The sequence below is a fragment of the Microcebus murinus genome, chromosome 3 (assembly GCF_040939455.1).
Source record: "Microcebus murinus isolate Inina chromosome 3, M.murinus_Inina_mat1.0, whole genome shotgun sequence".
NCBI classification, from domain to species: domain Eukaryota; kingdom Metazoa; phylum Chordata; class Mammalia; order Primates; family Cheirogaleidae; genus Microcebus; species Microcebus murinus.
In genome coordinates, this window is record NC_134106.1 from 34397036 (window position 1) to 34422893 (window position 25858).

At 36.4% G+C, this 25858-nt stretch overlaps 1 protein-coding gene and 1 long non-coding RNA gene across 6 annotated transcripts in view; one reads left to right on the forward strand and one right to left on the reverse strand.

The window, feature by feature from the left end:
• The window catches only part of EML4 (EMAP like 4), a 142636-nt gene that overhangs the window by 110078 nt on the left and 6700 nt on the right, over positions 1 to 25858 (forward strand). For all 5 annotated transcript variants that reach the window (XM_076000705.1, XM_012756682.3, XM_012756684.3 and 2 more), the window contains 5 exons: positions 1381 to 1506; positions 1589 to 1720; positions 2440 to 2507; positions 15472 to 15560; positions 17152 to 17249. In XM_076000705.1, coding sequence (XP_075856820.1) covers positions 1381 to 1506; positions 1589 to 1720; positions 2440 to 2507; positions 15472 to 15560; positions 17152 to 17249 — 513 coding nt within the window. The remainder of the gene's footprint in view (positions 1 to 1380; positions 1507 to 1588; positions 1721 to 2439; positions 2508 to 15471; positions 15561 to 17151; positions 17250 to 25858) is intronic.
• On the reverse strand, positions 1435 to 15475 carry LOC142870028 (uncharacterized). Its single transcript, XR_012918546.1, has 2 exons — positions 5636 to 15475; positions 1435 to 1770 (listed from the first exon to the last, which is right to left on the reverse strand). It is a non-coding gene; the product is annotated as an uncharacterized LOC142870028 (long non-coding RNA).

Sequence of the window (25858 nt, forward strand, 5' to 3'; positions counted from 1 at the left end):
TTAACAGTTTTTAAATTAGTGGGCTTAAAAATAATTGCTAATTCTGTGTGTATGTATCTGCTTCATGGCATTGACCAAGTGTATCCAGAAAACCTGACAAGTGCTAATTATGTGCTTAGTTTGCTACTTGAATTGAGGTCTCAGGAAGTGAAATGGTTAAGAATAGTTATTTTAGATAAATGATTCATAAAATAAGAGCAAATCTCACAGAGTTTAATATTGCTTCTGGGTTTTGGTGATTTAAATTTTGGACTAATGCTCAGTGTTTTTTCTACACATAACATGCTTTCCAAAGTCTTCTCTAAAGAAGAAGACTCTGATGGTACTGCTGTTGGCTTTTATTTCCAAGAAGATAGATAACAAAGAGTTGCTTAATCACAACTTTAAGTTCATAGAGGAAATGCCAGTTGCAGTACTATTTCTTTTCTTCACAGATGACTCATATCCTTTGTAATCAAAAGGTATACAATCTAGTTCACTCCTTCCTTTTCCATTTTTAACATAAATTTAAATTACTCTTAGAATTCAATTCTTTATATTTTTAGGAGTCATTTTAGATCCCACTTTATAAAGGAAAAAGAATTGCATTATTTCAGAAAGAATCATTCTTTGGGATTATTATAATATTAATATAATATTCACTGAGAATATTCCAGGTAGTGCATTAAATGAAATTGATCTCCCAAGAAGTCCTATTAATTATAATACTTTACAATATAATGTCTTTTAGTTTATTAAGAAATTTCACATTTTTAAATTTTTTTGTTTGACACATTTACACATATTTATGGGGTATAATTTGATGTGTTCATACATATATATGTTGTGTAATGATCCAGTCAGGGTAGTTGGTGTATCTATCATGTCATTTGTCATTTCTTTCTGGTGAAAATATTTTTACATTTTGATCCTTAGAACAATCAAGAGTAGGTAGAACGTGTATTATTATCCCCATATTACAGATAAAGAAGTTTTTCTTATACTAAGTGATTTATCCAAAGTGACATAACTAGTAAGTAACAGAATCAGACCACATTCTTCATGTGATGTAATAGAACTTACTCCTTTCCCTACTCTTAACCCTTAACTCTTAAAATCATATAAAATGTAAATGTAGGAGTTTTAATCCAGTGTGGGTAACATAGTAAGACTCTGTCTCTCTATATATAAATTTAAAATTAAGTCACACAAAGAATGATTATAATAATGCATTATGACTTATATGTAGTAAAATGTAATTGAGTTTACCCTATTATCTTCAAATTTGGAATTCTGTTTCTTACTACCCCATAATTGCTTACAGCCATAAATGCAATCTTCGGATAGCAATTAATGCATGCTAGTGTTTATATGATGACTTTGAAAATTTATTTTTTTTAGGTTCCTGATCAATATGGCACAATAAGAGCTGTAGCAGAAGGAAAGGCAGATCAATTTTTAGTAGGCACATCAAGAAACTTTATTTTACGGGGAACATTTAATGATGGCTTCCAAATAGAAGTACAGGTAAGCTATATGGTAATTATTAACTGATTATTTTTTATGGTACCCTTTGGTTTTTATAACAAGGAATGTCTTTCATTTTCAGGGTCATACAGATGAGCTTTGGGGTCTTGCCACACATCCCTTCAAAGATTTGCTCTTGACATGTGCTCAGGACAGGCAGGTGTGCATGTGGAACTCAGTGGAACACAGGCTGGAATGGACCAGGCTTGTAGATGTGAGTGAAGCAAGATGTGATTAATAATCTTCCCACAGTAACTCTTCACACTGACAGTCAGGAGGAGCAAAAGAAAAAGGATTAAGCATTGGTTCAAACCAAGTGTTTATATATGGTTTAGTAAAGGGGCTGGGGGTAAGAGGGGAATGTTTAGTCTCTCTCATTTATCAGTATAAAATGAACCCACTTTAAAGAAGCAAATGAGCAGAGTAAGAACTCGGTTTCAGCAGTAAAAATTGTTAAGATTTCATATATTTGTGGAGCACTAATTATTATTGGCCTCTGAGAGTGTTGCAGTTGGATTCCATAAGTGCTGCTCACTAACAGACTCTACTTTCTTTATGAGTGGTCTTTTACTGTATTTTCTCCCTACCCTACCCAGATATTCACCTTTTCTAGCCCAAAAGGTGTATATAAGTTCTTTGCAGACTCTAAAGAACTATACAGGTGTTTGTTGTTATTATCCTTATTATTGTTCCACTGCCTATCCACAAGCTGGTTGTCCTTTTCCCTCACCCCTCTGCCAGCATATCCCCTTCATGCTCTGAAATTCTTTTTCTCTCATATCCATGTGGTATTTCTCATTGGCTACAATAAAGTTGATCAGAATTCCATGTTTATATGATAGAAGTTATTTTCACATATGTTTTTGTTACTGTCCCATAGATCTAGGGAGACTTTCTCATGTACTCCCCAACAGCTGTCTGTCTCTCTTCTAGGAACCAGGACACTGTGCAGATTTTCATCCAAGTGGCACAGTGGTGGCCATAGGAACGCACTCAGGCAGGTAGGGTCTTTAAGTGAGCTGAGTAATCTGAAATTGTGGGATGTTTAAACCGTTATTCAGGAATGTTCTCGACCCGATCTGGAGAATTAATCTCTTAAATGGCATACTCATATGCTTGTTGCTCTGTCTGTTATATATACTCATTTAATCATTCAGTAATTATTTATTGAGCACCTACCATTTGTTGCATACTATTGTGGGCATTCAGGATACATCAGAGAGCAAAACAAAATTCCTGCTCTTGTGGAGCCCACATTTTAGTATGTATCAGGAGTAGAAGCAGAATAAAAATAAACACTGTAACCAATTATGTTAGAAAAATGTCAAGAGCCGTGTGAGGGGAGGGAGAATAGGAAATAGGAAAGGGGGATTGGGAAAGGTATAATTGCAGAATGATAAGTAGGGTGGTCGGGATAGGCTTCACTGAGAAGGGACAGTTAGCAGACTTGACTTTCCTTTGTGAAATTAGAAGTATAAGAAAATGTCTCTCCTTATTGTCTTTTATGCAGAGAAGGAATTTGAAGCTGATATAATCCAGTTGATAACTTATAAGTTGTTTATATTGTAGCTTTTGCTTTCCTATCTTTTTTGAATGCTACACATGTACATAATAAAGGTATATTTCCTGAAATCATTAATGACCTGTCTTACAGACCTTGTATAGTACATTTCCAAGGTTGTTAAGTAACATATGTTTATCTGTATATTTTTAATTGACTTCTCTTTATTGCCTCTGCTAGTAGGTAGTCTTCATCACAATTTCTTTTATAAGGAGGCAGAAGAAAAATATGAAGTCATTTTTTCCTAAATTAAACCCATTTAAAAAATGTGGAATGCTTATTCTTCATGGGGTGAAATTATTGTGAACACACTTATATATAAACATCATTTTTATATGACTTAAAATATTCCAAATCAACCAATTCAATTCTAACTAAATACAGTTATTTAGAATTTTTTTGTAGCATGTAGAGGTGTTTTTTTCCCTCTAGCTGTTAGATACAAATAAATACCTCTGCAATGTGAAAACATTCAAATTCCTTCTCATGTACGGCTGCAAAATCTTTCAGTATTATGGAGAAACAGGTCTTTAAAGATAATTGAATTGTTGATGTAACTAGAGATACTATTTGGTTCTGGAAAAATTTTTATCAGGGCCAGATGAGTGGCTCACTCCTGTAATCCTAGCACTTTGGGAGGCCATGGTGGGAGGATCACTTAAGGTCAGGAGTTTGAGACCAGCCTGAGCAAGACTGAGACCCCATCTCTACTAAAAATAGAAAAAATTAGCCGGGTGTGGTTGTATGCGCCTATAGTCCCAGCTACTCGGGAGGCTGAGGCAGGAGGATCACTTGAGGCCAGGAGATTGAGGTTGCTGTAAGCTAGGCTGACGCCACAGCACTCTAGCCCAGGCAACAGAGCGAGACCCCTCTGTCTAAAAAAAAAAAAAGAATATTGGAATTAAGCTTCTTGGGAGAGCAGTTGGTGATAACTTACAAATATAGAAGGCTTTACTATATCAGATTTTCCCCAAAACACATGTTAGTAAAAGATTATTACGGGGTTTAAAAGCATTTGAGAGACCAAATAGAAAGACCATATGACAGGTCACTTTATAGGATTTCGAGGAATTTTTTTTAACTTAAAAAAATTGGTCTTAAGCATATAAGAATCACCTGAGCCATGGTGATGATCTAGCTTTCAGAAAACCACAGAGGCATTTACCTGAGATCTATATTTTTGGCAGCTAAACAGATATCACAAATGCTAAGATCATCTAAATAATAAATACCATTTATCAGTATCTTATGACAGACCTTGTGCTAAATTCTTCTTATATATTACTTTTAACCCCACAAGTGTACAACAAAATGTTCATTAACATCTCTATTGCACAGATAGAAAACCAAGACCTTATCATGTTTCAGTCACTTGTAATTGAGCTGGGATTTGAACTCAGGTTCTGGATGATTCCAAAGCTTGTCTCTTACCTCTACTCCTCCAATACTCTTTAAGATGTTCTTATGGTATTTTTAGCATTCCTTAGAAATATTATAAGGAAGATTTATCTTTGATGGTTAAATCCTTGGCTAACAAATGTTAAAAGACATACTGTATATACAAGGAGTTAAACACTAAATAGAGTATAAGGCTAGAGCAGTTTGAGTCATGAAGACACACTGCTTGATTGGATGGAGGGAGGTGTGTGTGTGCAACATACACCCTCCACCCCTGTATACATACATACAGAGCCCCAATTTTTAAGGAAAAATTGGTCTGATTCAAACTCGCTGAAATTACTTTGTAACATTTACATAGCTGTGAAGTCATCACTGACAAGCTTAAAATGAAAAGTCACTCAATTTAAGTAACTTAAGTTAAAATTAAGCTAATTGTTTCCTTTGGGAGTTGTGAGTAGAAAATACTTTATAAGTGAGAGTGATGTGATACTAAGAAATGCTGGCAGTCAGTCCAGTCTAGTATGGAGATGGGGATTGCTTAGAATTAGGGGAAATGTAGTTGTCAGTGTTCATTCTGTGCATAACTCTGGTCTTTGGTTTCATATCTGGTTAGGTTCTATTGATCCTTGGGGAACTTTCTCATTTGTTTTTATTTTTGTCTTTATGTCTGTGAATACCTGCTTATACTAAAACTGCAAATTCTTAATGTAGCCATCCAGATTATTATCACTGACCCTAACCCTGAAAAAAGTCACTCTTAGGGCTAGGGATGTTTTTTAGTAAAATGTAACACATGTCTAAATTATGTGTGATCCAAAAAACAAGACTAGTAAAAAGTTTAAAGATGTCTTTGTGTCTAGATCTAGATATCTTCTACTTCATATAGCCAAAGAGTAAGCACAAGTATGAATAAATTATCACAGTGACAAGTACAATTATTTTAAAAGAATGTACTACTAATGTAGCTTTTAAGGGAAAGATTTAAATGCATAGCCCTAATTGGACATAGTACTTCTTTAATGCATAATGCTCACATAGGAAGGAGATACAGATATATAAAATCTTACTATATTACCCAGGCTGCATTTGAACAGGTACACACCATCTGGCCCAGCAAACACAGGAAGGATTCTTTTGAACAACTTTACTGAGATACAATTCACGTACCATAAAATTCATTAATTTAGGTCCAGGCACAATGGCTTACACCTGTTAATCTCAGCATTTTGGGAAGCCAAGGCAGGAGGATCGCTTGAGGCCAGGTGTTTGAGACCAGCCTGGGCAACATAGTGAGGCCCCATCTCTAAAAAACAAAATTTCACCAATTTAAAGTATACAATTTTATAAATTTTGGTAAGTTTGCAGAGCTGTTCAACCACTCTGAGTCTAATTTCAGAACATTTTCACTAACCAAGAAAGAAATCCTATACCCATTAACAGTCATTCCTGATTACCCCGTCCACTTCCCCCTACCGAAAGGCAACTGATCCACTTTCTCTTTTTGCAGATTGTCTGTTCTGGACATTTAGTATAAATCATACAATGTGTCAACTTTGGTGACTAGCTTCTTTCATAACATAACATAAAACATAACATTATGTTTGTAGAGTTCATCCACATTTAATACTTCATGTATAGCATGTATAAGTACTTAATTTTTATGGCCAAATACTATTCCATTATATGGATATACTACTTTCATCAATTGATGGACATATGGATTATTTCTACTTTTTGACTACTATGAATATTGCTGCTATAGACGTTCATATGCCAATTTTTGTGTGAATATGTGTTTTCAGCTGTCTTGGATATTTACCAAGGAGTAGAATTGCTGAGTCATGTGATAATTCTATGTTTTACATTTTAAGGAACTACCAAACTGTTTCACAGCTGCTATACTGTTTTACAGTCCCACCAGCAAAGTATAAGGTTTCCAATTTCTCCACATCCTTGCCAGTACACATTACTATCTGTATTTTGATTGTATTCATCCTAGTGGGTGTGAAGTGATTTTCCATTGTGGTTTTGATTTGCTTTTCTCTCATGGCTAATGATTTGAACGTCTTTGAATTGGGGTTTTTTTAATTGTTGAATTGTAAGAGTTCTCACATATTCTGGATACAATCCCTTATCAGGTACATGATTTGCAAATGTTTTTTCCTCATTCCAAGGGTTGTCTTTTCACTTTCTTGTAGTTGTTAATAGGAAATATATTTTAAATTTTGATGTCCAATTTATCTGTTCTCTTGTTATTGGTCATAAAGATTTACTCCTGTGTGGTTTTTTTGTTTTGTTTTTTTTTTTTTTTGAGACAGAGTCTCACTTTGTTGCCCAGGCTAGAGTGAGTGCCGTGGCGTCAGCCTGGCTCACAGCAACCTCAATCTCCTGGGCTCAGCGATCCTACTGCCTCAGCCTCCCGAGTAGCTGGGACTACAGGCATGCGCCACCATGCCCGGCTAATTTTTTGTATATATATTTTTAGTTGGTCAATTAATTTCTTTCTATTTTTGGTAGAGATGGGGTCTCGCTCAGGCTGGTTTCGAACTCCTGACCTTGAGCGATCCGCCCGCCTCGGCCTCCCAAAGTGCTAGGATTACAGGCGTGAGCCACCGCGCTCGGCCCTACTCCTGTGTTTTCTTCTAAGAATTTTATAGTTTTAACCCTTACCTTTAGGTCTCTGATTAATCTTGAGTTAATCTTTGTATATGGTGTAACCTGCTAAGTGTCCAACTGCATTCCTTTGTATGTGTACAAAACAGTTGTTACAGCACCATTTGTTGAAAAGACTATTCTTTCCCTATTGAATGGTACTGGCACCACTGTTGAATTGACCATAGACATATGGGTTTCTCTCTGGACTCTCAGTTCTGTTCCATTGATCTAGATGTCTGTCCTTGGCCTGTACCAGTCTTGATTATTGTAGTTTTGTAGTAAATCATGAAAGAGAGAAGTGTAAGTCCTCCAATTTTGTTCTTTTTCGAGATTGTTTTGGCTATTCAGGATCCATTGAATTCCCACATGAATTTTAGAATCAGCTTGTCAGCTGCTACAGAGAAACCAGCTGGCATCTTGATAAGGGTTAGTTTTTTCTCTGTAGATCGATTTAGGACATGTTGCTATCTTAATATTTATTAAGTCTTCCAACTTATGAATATAGGATGCCTTTCCATTTATTTAGGCCTTCGATTTCAGTAATGTTTTTAGGATATAAGTCTTTTGCTTTTGTTTTTTAGTTTGTCTTTTGTTTTTGTTTTTAATTTTTTAGTGAGTTCCTTAGGATTTTCTGTATACAAGATCATGTTATCTGGAAATAGAGATAGTTGTCTTCCTTTCCAGTTGGGATGTTTTTTATTTCCTTTTCTTGCCTAATTGTCCTGACTAGTTAAACCTCCAGTACACTGTTGAATAGAAGTGGGGAAAGTAGACATCCTTGTCTTATTCTCCATCTTAGGGAGAAAGCATTTATCTTTCACCATTGAGTACAATCTTGGTTATAGGTTTTTCATATATGTCCTTTATTGTGTTGAGAAAATGTTCTTCTTAGTTTGTTGAACATTTTTAATCATGAAAGGGTGTTGGATTGTACCAAATGCCTTTTCTGGTCTATTGAGATAATCATATTGTTTTTTCCTTTATTAATATTTGGTATTACATTAATTGACTTTCAGATGTTATATCAACCTTGTACTCCTGGGATAAATCCCACTTGGTCATGGAGTATAATTCTTTTTATATGCCACTAGATTCAGTTTGCCAGTATTTTGTTGAGAATTTTTACATCTATATTCATAAATTATATTGGTCTTTAGTTTTCTTACAATTTTTTTGTCTGGGTTTGATATCAGGGTAATATTGGCAGTAAGGACTTTAGTAAGGCTGGTATCTACTAAACTTAAATGAAGATTTCAAGCATGCAAATGGATAAAATTTAGTATATACTAGTAATTGTCAATCATTAGTTACCAAAAATCTTAGATTTATTGAAAATCACTATAAACCATTTAATTAATAAATTATACTTAGAAATACCATACTTGGTTTTCAGAAATAACATTTTCCTATGTTTAAAAAAATTGGGTTTTTTGGTGGGATTTGAAGTTTTTCATAAAGCTCACGATACATATAAACCTGTACCATTATGAATTTGAAAGTTTGTAATCTGAATTATAGATTTAAAAAAAATTCTGCTTGATTTTTCTAAGACCCTAATTAATCCTCCTTCCTCTTTCTGTTTTTTGAAATCAGTTTCTCAAAGGTTTAATCTTTATATTACCTCCAGACCTCAGGAAAAGTACAGATATACAGGTTGAGCATCCCTTTTCTGGTCTTAGAACCAGAAGTGTTTCAGATTTTGGATTTTGGAATATTTGCATTATACTTGTCAATTGAGCATCCATTCTCCAAAAACCCCAAATCCAAAATGCTTCAATGAGCATTGCCTTTTGGCATCATGTTGGCATTCTAAAAGTTTCAGATTTGGGAGCATGTCAGATGATTTTGGATTTTTGGAGTAGGGATACTTAACGACTGTACTTTTCTCATTAGGATGTCAGGTCTATATCAGCTCAGCCAAAATTCTCCAGGCAATTTACACAGTACCTACTCTGGTCTTGGCTGGACCAGTTCTATTTCCAAACAAACATACGGTATTTAACCACTTCGGTATGAGCGTCGACTATAGTCGATAGCCACAGATGAACATGCACAGCGACTTTAGCCGACAGCCGTGATATGACTTTTCTTTTTTTTTTTTTTTTTTTTTTTTTTTTGAGACAGAGTCTCGCTTTCTTGCCTAGGCTAGAGTGAGTGCCGTGGCGTCAGCCTAGCTCACAGCAACCTCAGACTCCTGGGCTCAAGCAATCCTCCTGCCTCAGCCTCCCGAGTAGCTGGGACTACAGGCACGAGCCACCATGCCCGGCTGATTTTTATATTATATATATTAGTTGGCCAATTAAATTCTTTCTATTTTTATGGTAGAGACGGGGTCTCGCTCAGGCTGGTTTTGAACTCCTGACCTTGAGCAATCCGCCCGCCTCGGCCTCCCAGAGTGCTAGGATTACAGGCGTGAGCCACCGCGCCCGGCCTGACTTTTCTAATTTTTCATTTATCAAAATAAAATTGTGAACATTTAAAAATAACGTAATGAAAACATATATGTATATGTTACCTATTCTGATTCACATTACAAGTAAAGCTGCCTGTAAAGTAAAACAAACTGTCAGTGCTTTAAAGCTTTCCTCATCACACAAGAGCAAAATGGATTCGTCGTCAATGCATAACACAAACTATCGTATGGACTATGAGTGCAGCTGTGGGCAAGGTTTCACGGCCATTGAGTGCCATACCAAAGTGGTTAAGGAAGGAGTTTTTGCCGTGGTCATTAATTTATAGGCTGGTAAATGGAGTTGAGCAACCTAGAGTTAGAGAAATCAATACGTTTGGAGGGCACAGGGAGGGAATCAAAGGTTAAGGCTGAAAAGTGCTTCAAAGAAAAAAATCCACAAAATTGGGTAAGTATCTAGAACATATATATATGTCATCTTGGGGTGGAAAGGGGAGTTAAATAACACCAAATTATAAAAGGGAAAAATTTACTCTCTTTTAATTAGAAGTTTTCTCTCTTTTAAGAGAACTTCTCTCTTTAAAACTGAGAGGTGACCTAAAAGAAGACCCAAAAGTTTCTGGTCTGCATGCTAGTGACAGCTCTGACAAGGAAGCAAGCTAGAAAAATAAGTCTGGCTAGTAGGTAGGTAAAGAATTTAACTTAGTTTTTGTTTTTATGTTTTTTGTTTTTGTTTTTTTTGTGGTTTTTTTTTTTTTGAAGCAGAGTCTTGCTTTGTTGCCCAGGCTAGAGTGAGTGCCATGGCATCAGCCTAGCTCACAGAAACCTCAAACTCCTGGGCTCAAGCAATCCTCCTGCCTCAGCTTCCCGAGGAGCTGGGACTACAGGCATGCACCACCATGCCCGGCTAATTTTTTCTATATATATTAGTTGACCAATTAATTTCTTTCTATTTATAGTAGAGACGGGGTCTCACTCTTGCTCAGGCTAGTTTTGAACTCCTGACCTCAAGCAATCCGCCTGCCTCAGCCTCCCAGAGTGCTAGGATTACAGGCGTGAGCCACCGCACCCAGCCTTAACTTAGTTTTTGACCTGGAATCACAGAACCCTAGACATGAAGAGACCTGAAGTGATCCAGTTCAACTCATCAATTTTGGTGGTGGCTACAACCTTGGGCAAACCAGCAATGGAGCTAAATACTGTTATTAAATTTTAGCCACATACTGTTGAGTATAAAGATTCTGAGCCTAAGAAACTGCTCCTTCTGTTGAAAAGGGAGATGTCAAAGACATATTACCATCAACTGAGGCTTTCTTCTTTGACCCAATGAAAAGAGAAAACTTCTAATTAAAAGAGAATAAAATGTTCCCTTATATAATTTGGTATTTTTTAACATAGGCTATGAGTACTCCTGAGCTCATTTCCCAGGGTGCACAGTGTCTTTGAACTCTGTCAGCAAGCATCTCACTGGGTTCTGCTTTGTTATAACTCCAGTTCTGAGTCACTCTTCAAGTACTTAGTGAGCTCCTGCAACTTGCAAAGCATTGTAGTAAGATGCAGTGAGTGGCACAAAGAAATATAAGACACAGTCCTACTCCAAGTAGATCATAATCTAATTAGGTTATAACCTAATTAAATGCTACATAAAAAGATAAAGAACATCTCATTAGTAGTTTAGCATACTTGAATAAACAGGCACTAATGCTGTTAGATGAACAGAAGAGTACTGTGAGCCTGAGCAGTCAGAGACAGTTAGTTTCACACAGGAGGTGGGATTGGGTCTGGCCTTAAAGGAGATCTTGGATCCTGAAGAAGCAGGGAAGAGTGAGGAGGTTGCATGAAGCAAGAGGAATGGATTGAGAAAAATGCAGGAAACTCTGAGCATAGCATAACATAATTGACTTGACTAGAACATCCTTAAAGGCTTTTTTTTTTTAAGAGATGGGGTCTCACTCTGTCACACAGGCTGAAGTGTAGTGGCACTACACTTCATAGCTCACTGTAACCTTGAACTGCTGAAAGGCTTCTTTTTTTTTTTGAGACAAAGTCTTGCTTTGTTGCCCAGGCTAGAGTGAGTGCGGCGGCATCTGCCTAGCTCACAGCAACCTCAATCTCCTCAAGCAATCCTGCTGCCTCAGCCTCCCAAGTAGCTGGGACTACAGGCATGCACCACCATGCCCGGCTAATTTTTTTCTATATATATCAGTTGGCCAATTAATTTCTTTCTATTTATAGTAGAGATAGGGTCTCACTCTTGCTCAGGCTGGTTTCAATCTCCTGACCTTGAGCAGTCCACCTGCCCTGGCCTCCCAGAGTGCTAGGATTACAGGCGTGAGCCACCGCGCCTGGCCCCAAAAGGCTTGAAGCCTGAACAGTGAAATCTAAAGTTGTTTGCCTTGCCTTTAAAGCCCATTAAAATGTTTCCCTCCTCACTCCAGCTAGAATGGTCAAGTTATCCTTTATATACATTATAGCCCTTTTTGTAGTTTCTTATCTACTCAGGCCTATTTATGTCCCATCCCTGCCACAGTTTATGTGATAAAATCCTAGACCACCCACATTGCCCTCAGGGATTTTCCCCTGCTCTGTAATAACTTCATTATCCTTGTTATTATCCATGTGACTTCGAAGTACTTATCACTTTGTCTCCCTCATTAGATTTTATAAACTCTTGTCTTCTTTCCTGATTCCTAAATGTTAGTATATCTCACCATAGGACCACACCCATCCCTGGTGTGATAGAGCGAAAAGCACGATGGCCAGATGTTTTGTCCTAGCCAGTAACTAACTAGTTGCTGATTGGGCAGGTGTTTTGACATCACAGGATTTTAGTGTTCTTATTTTAAAACAAGAGGCTTGTTTTGGGCTTGGCTTTTCTTTTTTTCATTTGTTTGTTTGATTGCTTTTTTAAGAGATAGGGTCTCATCTATTGCACTGGCTGGAGTGCAGTGGTGCAGCGTATTGCAACCTCAGACTCCTAGTCTCAAGCAATCCTCCTGCCTCACTTAGCCTCCTGAGTAGCTGGGACTATAGGTTTGTGCCACCATGTCCAGCTAATTTTTTTCTATTTTTTGTAGAAACTGAGTCTTGCAATGTTGCTCAGGTTGGTCTCAAACTCCTGGCCTCAAGTGATCCTCCTGCTATGGCCTCCCCAAGTGCCCTCCTGTTTTTTGACTTTATTTTTCTAATTATAAAAACCCACATCCCTATTTTTATAAGTAGAAGATCATAAGTAGGGGAGGAGGGAGTTACAAATCTACCACCCAGAGGACACAATTTATATTGTGATGATATATGTTTCTGTAACTTAACATCATAAATAGACTTATATTCATTTAGAAACTTTAAGGTACTTTCCAGCTCTAAAATCTTATTTTTTTGCCACTAAAGAAATTGATAATGTCTTTTTAAAAAGTCATCAAGATAAATGATGGTACTACCTCTTGGTCTTGTCTCACAAGTCTCTGATTAGTTAAAATAAATGGCCAAAGATTTCCCGGCTCTGGTATTCAGTAATTATATTTGGAAAGGTCCCTTAGGTCCTTTAGGCCAATACAGAGCCCCATAATGATTACAAATTACCCTAACGCAGAAGCTTGGTTCTAATGTATATACTCTAGAATAAGAATTCAGTGAAAACTTAAGTATTTGTTTATTTGTAGAAAAATCTCCTTTACTAGAGTATTTGTTGTTAGGAATAAAAATCCTGAGCCCAAAAGTCTTTTCTGAAGGTAAAAGATACCCCATGCAATGAAAAGGGTGGGAACTCTAAAATTATTGCTAAGGGTCTATATAGAAATTGTATACTTTTAATAATAAAGTTATTGAATTATTAAAAGAAATTATTTACCAAAAGTAGAAGAATTAATCTCTGAGATGTAATTAAAGAAAAAGAAAAGTAGTTTTGGGGGGATTTGCTTTGGGTTTTTTTTCGTTTTGGGGGGGGATAGCTGCTATCTGTACCCAGTAAATGACTAAGTTTTAGGTTTCTACACTTTATACCAAAACAGACATTCTAGGGTTTGATTATATTCAAAGGGAGTATCTAAAAAGGAAAAATTGTATGCAGTTTTCCTAGAAAAATTAAACTGACTTGGAAATGGTCTTAAAACAGTGTTATTAATAGTTAGGGCTTCTCCAAAATAAAAATTAATAATTTGTAAATGCATAAGAGTATGAAATAAAGTTTCCATAAACTCATTAAAAACTTGAAACCTGATACTTACAGAGCAGCTCTGTATCTCATTGTCCTTTAGGTATGTCATTTCAGTCTGAATTAGAATATCATTTTGTTTTCTAACTCTGGAAACCCACTCGATATCAGCTTTGGTATTTCTTGGCCCAGAGGAATTTCATGGAGGTAGCCATAAAAATTGATTAGTAAACTACATTCTCAGAAGAAACCTATGGGTACTGTCCAAATTGCAATAAAGTGTGTTTCTTACACACCTTTTGAAATGGAAATGATCAGTAAACATGCAGCATAGGCTTCCCAGTACTAGTTTCCTGCTCGTTGGCCTTTAAACTCAAGTATTCACATATAGAAGCTATTTCTCTTACCTGAGTAGGTGACAGAATTTATGACTTAGGTTAGCTGCCTGGAAGTTTCAGCCCGTAGCTCACAAGTTACTAAAATTCATTCATGAATGTGTTTAATTAGAGATTTCATTGATAGATGTCCTTTTCTCTCCTAAATATTTCTTTTAATCTATAAGGGAAATTGTCCCTTTCTAGATGTTAGTTATAATGCTTCAAAATTAAAAGATTAAAATTAAAAATTAAATTATTGGCTTATTTTAGTGGCAGAATTTTTTTCATCTGAATAATTAAAAATAAAACTTGCTGCTGTTTTTGTCCTATCCATTTATATGAGATTAAGACAGTGATTTTGTTTTTCTATTCTTGCCCTATTCTCTCCACCCCAGACATTTACTTCCTACACACTGTGCTACTATTAAATACCTCTTGGCTTTTGTCATGTTCAAGGCTTATTTTAAATTTATTTGTTCATTTATTCATTCTATAAATATTTAGCACCTACTCTGATCCAGGCAGTGCTCAACTGTAAACTCTTCCAACCAGCTATGCATGCTGTCTTACACCTGCCCTCCTGTCACTTATCCTGCCTTACATTATCTGTCCATAGTTTCCATCTTTGCTTTGTATCCTGTGTCTCACCATTCTCTTCCGAAGCACTCATCCTTTCCTTCAAGTGTTCTTAGAAACAAGTCTGATAATAGTCATTTATAATATAGTTGGATTTAAGTCATTGTTTTACCTCTCGAGGTATTTGCATTTGAATTTTCCTATAAATATGAATGAAAAACACTCTTATTCATAGAATTTAGAGCTTCTGTGTGCAAGTGTTGAAGATGTTGGGTGCCCCTTGCTGGTTCCTTTGAAATCACACCATATAAAGGGCTTGCTGCTTTTCCTTCCCACCTTCACACTGTCCATGGTCATTCTCACCTCCCCAGCTGTATAGCTGCTACTCCTCCTGCCTAAATTGTCTGTACTTTCCCTCAATGTTCAGCTCAGCCCATATCCTACATGTCCCCTAAAGGTTTTTCTGTGCCTGTTGTCATTCATTTTCCATCTGTGAGTTCCTCTATTACATCTATTCACCATTACCAAGGTTGGCATTTAATCATTCTTTCTTTTCAATTCCTGTCACTTTATTTTCTACAGTACCTAGCAAAGAGATGTAGTTGGCATTCAGTGAATAACTAAATAGAAATGAGAATATGCCTAGCCCCATATAAGTTTATGTATATTGTATGTAGCAGCATTTTGCAAAGTGAATTCATTAGAAGAGGAAAACATGTCATACTTAGGGCTATTATTAAAATTTCTTAAAATTAAAAAAATAAGGGGAAAGCAATCATTTTTTCTATAAATGCTAATTTCTGAACAAAATTTGATTTTTACTTCTTAACAGGTGGTTTGTTCTGGATGCAGAAACCAGAGATCTAGTTTCTATCCACACAGATGGGAATGAACAGCTCTCTGTAGTGCGCTACTCAATAGGTAGGCAAATTTACCCCTATCCCCCAATCCTGTCATTCACAGCACTTCACTGTAATTGCATGTTTTTACTTCTGGTAAAGCTGACTCTTTTTCTCTATCCTCTAGTGTTATTAAGTATTAAATATGTTTCCTCCAACATCACATTAAATTCTGCTGCCAGAAACTACAAAAGATCTGCTAAAATTAAACAACATTCTAAATCATCAAGCAAACATAAATTTAGAATGAATTATTGCAACTGCATTTGTAATTGAAAGCATAATAAAGTGCAAACAAATCCTTTTTTTTGGAACTACACATACTTAAAATTTTGAATAGGTATTAGGCTAAATGCTATATATCTAGTTAGCAACCTTTTCTTTCTTTTTTTTTTTTTTTTTTTAAGAGATAGGTCTCACTGTCACCTAGGTTTGAGTGTAGTGGCACAATTGTAGCTCACTGCAGCCTTGAATTCCTGGGCTCGGGATCCTCCCACCTTAGCCTCCTGAGTAGCTGGAATTATAGGGACCAGCCACATTGCTCAGCATTTTTCTTTGAATACAAGAGAATGTAAAAGAAATTATAGCTATATTCAAAGTACAGAAATTTTATAGGCCCTTCATGTCCTTTAGAATCTAGTTACACCATTGTTGGTTACCTAGTAATAATTAGTTTTTTAATTAGATAAAATACTTAGCAATTTATTATAAGAATTTGATAAATTCATTTAGCCTGTTTTGAATAATTATTTGTACTTTATTCAAAACATTAATTAAATTCCCATAACATTCTAATTACCTTTTCCCATTATTAATGTGGTTTTGATTCACTCCATTCTTCCCTAGAGTTATTCTGACATTTTGTATATTTGAAATATATTTCAGTAGGTGTAGCATCAGCATAGGATCCAAAGGATCTTTTTGATTGCTTCTCAGTTCTCTCAAAGGAAGCACAAAATACCATTCTCTAAATTGAACACGGAAGAAAGAGTATGTACTTTAAGCTATAAACCTAGAAAGAGTCATCTTGAAGCAGGAAAGTTTTAAAGTTTTTCTGGGTTTTTTTTTGTTTTGGTTTGGTTTTTCAGTGCTGTAGTAGCAAATAACCACCACAAATATAGCAGTTAAATCCAAAAATCAAGTGGACTTTATTGACCATTTGTTATGTGCTTAGCACTGTGATAACTACAATGCAGGAGACCATAAAAGAGGGGAACATTGTCCTTTCCCAGGAACACCTACCCTGTAATTGGAGGGATCATGTGCTAGCTGAACTAAGCAGCTATACACTCAGCTTGCTGTGTGAACACTGTACATCTACACATGAAGGCAGGGTAGCCTCTCTGGGACCAGTTTTGAGCCAACTAGCAGATGATGCTAGAGTCGAAGGCCTTTGAGCACCTTCAGGAAGGAATTGTGTATTGGACTAGATGACTATTTTTCAGTAAGCATGCTTAGTGATAGGACTCATTCATCAACTACCAAATAACAGCAACATTGATGAGATTTAACAGCATTTGGAAAATATCATTTAGGATAGGTACAGTAAAATAACAGTAAACAAATCTATCAGTATATTCCTCTAGTCAACACTTTGTCCTGTTTCATTCTAGATGGTACCTTCCTGGCTGTAGGATCTCATGACAACTTTATTTACCTCTATGTAGTCTCAGAAAATGGAAGAAAATATAGCAGATATGGAAAGTGCAATGTAAGTAATTAAGGAAATCAAATTGTAACATTATTGGGAAATTTTACTTCTGTTAAAAAGAGAATTAAATGTTTGCATTGATGTATGGGTTGTTTTCTACTGTTAGATGCTCTAATCTCTGTCTTTGAAAACTGATACTACATGATAGCAGAACATTATAGTTTCCCATGTACAATAGAAAGACATCTCCTTTTGATAGTTTAATAATTTGTCACTCTCTCACTAGTTTTTGTTTGTTTTGTTTTTTGCCTAGACTTTACATCTCTGAATAGTTTTAAGATGGTTTCTTAAAGTTATTTCCATAGGAACTCTTAAAATAACACTTTTTGAAAATGCAGTCAGAAATAAAAGGGCATCTCTCTTTTAATCTCAATGTCCTATGTCCCTACCCACTCCCAACACCCTCCAATGTCTTATGTCACCTCTCTGCCACTAAAAATACAATAATTTATATGGAGATTTGTTTACATTTAAAAGAGCGAACAGAAGGATGTTTCCTGTAATTTGTTGCTCAGTTTTATCTTGATTAAGTTATAATTATGGGGTGAAGATTGGATTGACTTCTGTAGACATACTGAGTGCTTACTGTATGGCAGGTACTCCACTAACTAAAGAAATGGTCTAGGAACCAGGAATATGCACAAGATATGTTTCTTTGTCCTCAGAAAATATAGTCAAGCTGAGGGCAGGATAAGAAGGGTAGACAGTGTAGCATAGTGAGTGGTTAAGAGCACAGACTGGGGGCCAGATTACCTGTATTTGAATCCTTCCTTCACCACTGACAAGCTAATGTGACCTTGAGGAAGTATTTAAACCTTTTACTTCAGTTTTCTCATCTATAAAATGAGGATACTTGTAAAAGTAGTTTCTACTTCATAGAATTAAAACAAGTTAATGTTTATGTTAGGATTAAAACAATGTTATACTGCTTCACTTGACCAGTATTTAAAAAAAAAAAATGTTACAAAGTACTTGGGATAAGGCCGGGTGGGGTGGCTCACGCCTGTAATCCTAGCTCTCTGGGAGACCGAGGTGGGCAGATTGCTCAAGGTCAGGAGTTCAAAACCAGCCTGAGCAAGAGCGAGACCCTGTCTCTACTATAAATAGAAAGAAATTAATTGGCCAACTGATATATATATAAAAAATTAGCCGGGCATGGTGGCACATGGCTGTAGTCCCAGCTACTCGGGAGGCTGAGGCAGAAGGATTGCTCGAGCCCAGGAGTTTGAGGTTGCTGTGAGCTAGGCTGACGCCACGGCACTCACACTAGCCTGGACAACAAAGGGAGACTCTGTCTCAAAAAAAAAAAAAAAGTACTTGGGATAGTGCTTGGCACATAGTAAGTACTCAGTAAATGTTAACTATTATTTTTATAGAAAATGAGGTCACTTGGTGTATATATATTAGGAAATGAGGATTAGCAAATCATGTGATGAATTAGTAATACAGACCCTTTAATGGTCTTTATCACCAGTTTGTTTTAAGGGAATAAATAAAATAATTAGTTTTTAGAAGGATATACATCTTATAATAAGTAAACTGCAGTATGGGTCTGAAATTTATTTTGATTACCATATATAAGCAAAAACAGGCCATTTACTATTTGAGGAGGAGAGACTTGTTTACTCTTTTGCATATTTTCTGCTGTATGTTAAAACCAGCCTGTTTATAAACTGGTCTGCAAGCAACCTTAGAGTTTTAGCATTTATCTTAAAATATTTGTGTTTGCCTTAACAACAATTATAAATCATTATCCATTATATTTATTTAAATATATCTTTTAACTGATTTATCAATGTTATGTTTGTAATATGGAATAGTATACAACATGATCAAATGAAATGTTCCACTGAAAGGAATTTTCAGATTACTGAAGTTTACCCTACAGGCTGCAAATTTTTCTGAACTATTTTTTAATCTCAACTTTTTAAAAATCCATCTCTTAACAGTATATTAAATATGATTTAATCTTGTGGAATCATAAAATATTACAGGCAGCACTATAGCACTTACTTAGCTAAACCCTCATTTCAGAGAAGATTAATGACTTATCATTGGCTGCATCTTGACATAGTGGCAGATCCCGGAATTGAACACAGTTCTCCTGACTCTTAGTAGAACAAACTTGCCAATGTGCAGTAATGCCTCAGATTTTTCATTATGTATATTATTTTACTGTGCTATTACAGTACAGCTGACCCACAAAATGGAGCATTGGGTAATCAGAATGACCTTGGATATGTTGAGAAATGGCTACTTTATCAGTTACATGAGACTTGTCCTACTCTGATTAGGCAGCTTTTATATTTAGAATGTTTGAAAGTATTATTTCAAGATACCCTTAGGAACTGTTAAAGTTGACAGTGTTGTTTGAGGCTATAACGAAAGACTCAGCTACTTTAATTATCTTGTTTTGTGCTTTGCTTCCAGCTGTCACTTCTCTTTGCTGTCTGCTTCTGCCAGCTGGTCTTATATATTCTATTAACTGCTTTTATCTATTGTCTTCTATTATATAGGACAGACAAAACTGGGTTAATGCTGGCTCTGCTGCTTACTGGTTTGTGACTTTGAGCAAGTTAATTAACTTCTCTGAGTCTTAATTTTATTATCTTAAAAGTGGAGATTATAATGGTTCCTACTTTTCAGCATTGTTGTGAGGATTAGATCTTTCTTAAAATGTGACAGCTAGAACTACTCTCAGAATTCCATATACAAATGCTGTTTTCTATTTTATTTCTAATAACTTTTCTGTTACTCGTCAACATTTAAGTGACCAGTGTAGCTACATAAGCATACTGGGCTTAGAGCTTTAGGAAATGTCCTTCTAATAAATTATAACTAGTAATAAGCATTTGGAGTCCCTCTTCACAGTATCACTTTATGTGGAAGTGTCAGTTGAAAAGATGGCTGGAACCCAAGGATGCAAAGCAGCATTTCTTGGTAGAGGGCAGATGGCTGATGCATGGGTCGCTAGTGAATGATGACATCTTTACAGGCCAGGGCCTTGCTCTCAACCTCAAACGCTAAGAAACAAGACAAGATCCATTTTAGAGAGATGGACTTATATCAACCAAGTTCTCCAAAGCTGGTCTGTAAAGCATCAGTTTACAAGAACTGTAAGTGGTAAGGCCACTAAATCTTAGTTCGTCTGGCCAACCAAGTTTTCTCTTTATAGGCAAGCCTTAGGAAACCGACTTTAATCAGAATACTGGTTTATTCATATAAATTAAGATATATAAATGCCAAGGGGACAGGGCATGAACATCCTTTAGCCAGTGCCTTCTTTCCCTTTAGGGAAGGCACATGCGAAACCAGAGTATAAGCAGATAGTGAGCAAATCTGGTGCCTATATCCACAGTAGAGCAATAGCTGCCACTGGAACTTGTCTTGGTTGAGGTCCCTCTACCCCAGTCATAGGTGGGTACTGCCCACATTTGTCTCTCTGACTGCCTCCTTGTCTGAATATCATGTTCTTTAGATAGAGTCATACCTGTAATCATCTCACACTCTAACCTTGCTAACTTTGGGGCCATTATGACTCTTCTTTGCTTCTTTCTGCTTTTATTTATTTTATGTTAATTTTAAAATTTAACTGGCAGCAGTTCCACTAGAGTTTCCATAAACTCACAGAACTTTACTCTTCCACTAAAACTTATTTCTCTTTTTTACTGACCCCAAATAGCTTTCATAATCTTTCTGAAGTTTGTCCTTATCTGCTTAAAATTTCGGTATTTCAAAAAACTTTGCATAAACTGCAAATTTGAAGATTTATTGTGTATTCCTTCTTTTAGGTATTCTTTTAAAACATTAAGTCTGATCTCAAAAGGACTATAATATTTACATTTAGAATCATAAAATTTTTCCCATGTAAACAGCAGAAGAGAGGATTACCTGGTCACCTTCTTTAGTTAATAAGAAAATTGAGGCAACTATATACCAAAAGCTCATTTACCAGGATCCTTTGTTGTGTGTTCTGACTCCTCTGATCAAGCCAATCTCAATTAATCCAGTTACCTACAGTATAACTGTATGAATAAACTAATCTCCAAAGGTGATAAAGCAAAGCTCCAAAGGTGATTAAAACTTTGATGTGTCTCTAATCAAACCGTAGAACCCTGGAAAACCTCAGCATATGCTATAAGAGCCTAGCCAGAGCATTTATGGCTTAATCTTTTTTCACATACCTTATTACTTCCTTTTTCTCTCCCTTTTCTAATCTTTGCAGGGGATTTTGTTTGTTTTTGACAGATTCTGACTCTGTTGCCCCAGCTAGAGTACAGTGACATCATCATAGCTCACTGCAACCTCAAACTCCTGGGCTCAAGCGATCCTCCTGCCTTGGTGTGCACCACCACACGCAGCTAATTTTTTCTATTTTTTTTTAGAAAATAGATCCTCCCACCTCTCAGAGTGCTAGGATTACAGGTATAAGACACCATGCCTGGCCGGCATTTAGTTTTAATGCAGCACAATCTTTGTCACTTCAGAAACTGCAAAAATGGGTTTAGTACAGAGTAAGTACATTCTAACTCTTAAAGGAGTTTCTTAATTTTTAAGTAGTACAGAAGGAAGGGTAAGAGGCTTCATTTGCTCAGCAGGAGGATCATGTGAGGCCTAGGAGTTCAAGACCAGCCTGGGCAATAGTGAGACCTCATCTCTACAAAAAGTAAAAAAAAAATTGTTTTTAAATTAGCTGGGCATGATGACATGTGCCTGTTTTCCCAGCTATTTGGGAGGCTAAAGCAGAAGAATCGCTTGAGCCCAGGAGTTGAAGGTTGCGGTGAGCTCTGATGATGCCACCACACCCTAGCCTGAGCAACAGAGCAAGACACTCTCTCAAAAGAAACCACAAAAAACAAAGATTGTAGCCCAGGAGATATAGTATACTGAAATTGCAGTGCTGTATACTAAAAAAAATTATAAAATCTTTTCTAGTAGGCAAAAAGTATTGGTAAAAGTAAATTTTATTTTTGTCAGGATTTTGGTAATTGGAAATATACATCAAAAAGAGAAAGAAGAGTAACACTTTTATAACTGTCTACCTAGAAATCTCCAAGAAAATAAATCATGAAACTAATACAAGATTTCAGTGAGGTAGTAGAGTTCAATATTACTATAATAGGAATTATATGCAGTACCTAGTGACTTAAACAAATTAGGGATATGGTCTCATTTAAAAGAGGTCATCAGGAACTCAGGAGCCTTTGTTTCTACTCCATCTCCTTACTGTCCAGCCATCACATCCTAGTTCTAAGCAGAAAGGGTCAGAGCTTCTCTTAGAGTGTTCCTGGAAGCCCCACTCAGTGACTTCTGCTACCCTTAGCTGCAAAAGAGGTTAGGAAATAGTGTTTTAGTTGAGCACTCAACAAAAGAGGAGAATGTGGATTGGAAAGGCAACTAGCAGTCTACATTCCAGTCACCAGCTAAAGATCCACTTTCCCTGAACCAGCAAAAGCATATAAAAAATATGATGGGGGCCGGGCGCTGTGGCTCACGCCTGTAATCCTAGCTCTTGGGAGGCCGAGGCGGGCGGATTGCTCAAGGTCAGGAGTTCAAAACCAGCCTGAGCAAGAGCGAGACCCTGTCTCTACTATAAACAGAAAGAAATTAATTGGCCAACTGATATATATATAAAAAAAAAAAAATTAGCCGGGCATGGTGGCACATGCCTGTAGTCCCAGCTACTCGGGAGGCTGAGGCAGAAGGATCGCTTGAGCCCAGGAGTTTGAGGTTGCTGTGAGCTAGGCTGACGCCACGGCACTCACTCTAGCCTGGACAACAAAAGTGAGACTCTGTCTCAAAAAAAAAAAAAAAAAAAAAAAAATATGATGGGGAGGCCAGGCACAGTGGCTTACAGCAAAGTGCTGTAATCCTAGCACTTTGAGAGACTAAGCTGAGAGGATCGCTTGAGACCAGGAGTTTGAGACTAGCCTGAGCAACATAGTGAGACACCCCCAACTCTACAAAAGATAGAAAAATAAAATTAGCTGAGCATGGTGGCACACACCTGTAGTCCCAGCTACTAGGGAGGCTGAGGCAGGAGGATCGCTTGAGCCAGGAGTTTGAGGCTGCTCTGCGTTATGATGATACCACCGCACTCTAGCTTGGACAACAGACTGTAGACCCTTTCTCAAAAAAAAAAAAGAAAGAAAAAGAAAATAGTGGGGAAAAAAATCCCATTCACAATTCCGACAAAAATAGTAGATGCTTTGAAAATAAACCTAGCAGTGAAGTTGGCACAGGAAGCCATGTGCAACATTACTGAAAGACATAAACTAGGGACTGAAAGAATTAGACATAGCATGTTTCTAGATGAAAAGATTGATAAAGATATCTGTTCTTTACAAACTATTCTCTAAATTTAATGCAGTCTTATTTAAATTTTCAACGTATTTATGGGCTTGATAAAATAGTTCTAAAGATCTAATAGTTCTAAAGTTCATCAGAAATTTTCCACCTACCACAGAACTATCACAATTGGTTGGGAATAGGCAGACAGAGGAATAGAACAGAAAAGAGATTCCAGAAACAGATCTATGTTTTTTGGAAATTTACTAAATGATAAAAAGGGGTATTTCAAATCAGTAGAGAAAAAGTATACTCTTCTACCTGCATTATCTGGTATGGCAGTTACAAGTTTGTATTTATAACTTTAAATACAATTCAGTTCCCTGGGAGCACTGGCCACATTTCAGGGACTTAGAAACCACAGATGACTAATTGCTACTGTATTGGACTGCACAGATACAGAACATTTTCATCGCTGCAGAAAGTTTCATTGGACAGTACAACTCTAGATGGTGAGGGGTCACTTGGGTACCTACTTAGGACAAAAATTAGATTCCTCACTCTAGGCCTTGTTATTATTTTTTTTTAATTCCCCAGTAATTTTAAATCAGTTGCAAACCACTGATTTAGTTGATGATCCTCCATGTAATTCGCAAAGATTGAACTCAAATATTTCTAAATTCTTTCTCCAAAGTATAATATTCCTTCATTCCTTCACTTGTGATGATTTTTATGATTACACCATTTAGCTACTTAATGGCAATAATGAAAGGGTCAGCTTAGAAAACTTTTCTATTTCTTTTCAAAGTGATTACACTAGAATTTGCTCCCAACTATGTTTGTGCCCATGGGGTGAAGTTTGAGACTGTTTTTCCCCAAGCTGTGCATATACTCTCTATGGGTCCGTGAGTTGGGTGGGGCAAGGACACACTGAGGTGATATCTTGGGAGGTAAGATTACAGACCCCCTCCCAGTTGCATTTAATTGTTTGCTTGCTTATTTATTGGCACCAATACCAGGGGTGAAGATATTCACTGTTTTCTGACACGATTTCATAACTTCGCCAAGGTCTTTTCTAAATGTGGGGACTTTTCCTACTCAAGAGTCCTTTTTGAGAATACTTTATATTGATTTACCTTCTGAACACATTCTGTATCCAATACAGATATGACTTACATGAATACTATTTATACATACAATGCTTTTGATGCTCTTCTAAGTAAAGCTGTTATAAAGGCTCTGCACAAAAATGCAGATAATACTTTTAAGTACTTCTACGTTAGGATGAATACCTCTCAAAGGACTGTACTTTGCCATGATTAATCTGGTTAAACCCTTCATTCATGTAGTAACAGTTTTTTGTTTTTTGTTTTTACAAGTATGGCTTCCCCAGACACCAGAGCCAGGCATGAGGTGCATGTGTACTATGAAAAGGATTGTATGAACCGCATCCCCCTGCCATACTAAAATATCCAATAACCATATCTTTTTGGCTCTGAAAATTAATTTCTTGTTAAGTTGGTAGGTCCCTTGTGTATCTACCAAGTGATTCCCAATCTGTTTTCCAATATACTGTTATACTTAATCTCTGGCGGTTTCAGAAGGCTTTATAGTTCTCAAATCACCTAATTTAAATTCATTTAAATATGTAAATTTCCCATGCAGCACTATGGTGGAGATTATAGCTCCAGAAAGATTTGAGAACACACCATTAGACTTTGGAAGGGTACTGGAATATTTAGAATGCCATGTGTAAATCATTTAAAAATATACCTAAGATACATTGAATTTATTAAAAAATAAAATCATGTGAGCAGAAAGCTAGTAATTCAGAAAGTACACTAAGAATTAAATGTGTTTCACCAGCAACCATAGGAGATAAAAGTGAATTCACATCTCCATCAACTTTGGTAAACCATAAGATCTGTGTAATTTGTATAAAATAGTTTACTGGAAGTCATCAAATGCTTTTATGGGAAGACAACAAAATTCAGCATTGAGTAGTTTTTTTCTTTTAATTCCCACAGTGTTAATAAATCCTAAGCAGAAAAAGATCCTTGTTTTCCTGCTTAAGGAATGTTTTAAGGAGTCAGATGATTATATTGGGTCCAGCTGTTCTCAAGGAGTGCAATATTGGGTGACTTTTACCCCAGAACATTCTTTGGAGAGAGAAGTTTTTCTAGGAACTTTCGTATGACTATATATAGGTGCCATATTCTTCAGCCCCTGAGGTGTACCAGGGATAGTCAAGAAGCAGCACAGGAAAACTACATTCCTTGTGCACAACTTGTAACCAACACTTCATTCTCAGAAATGAAGTC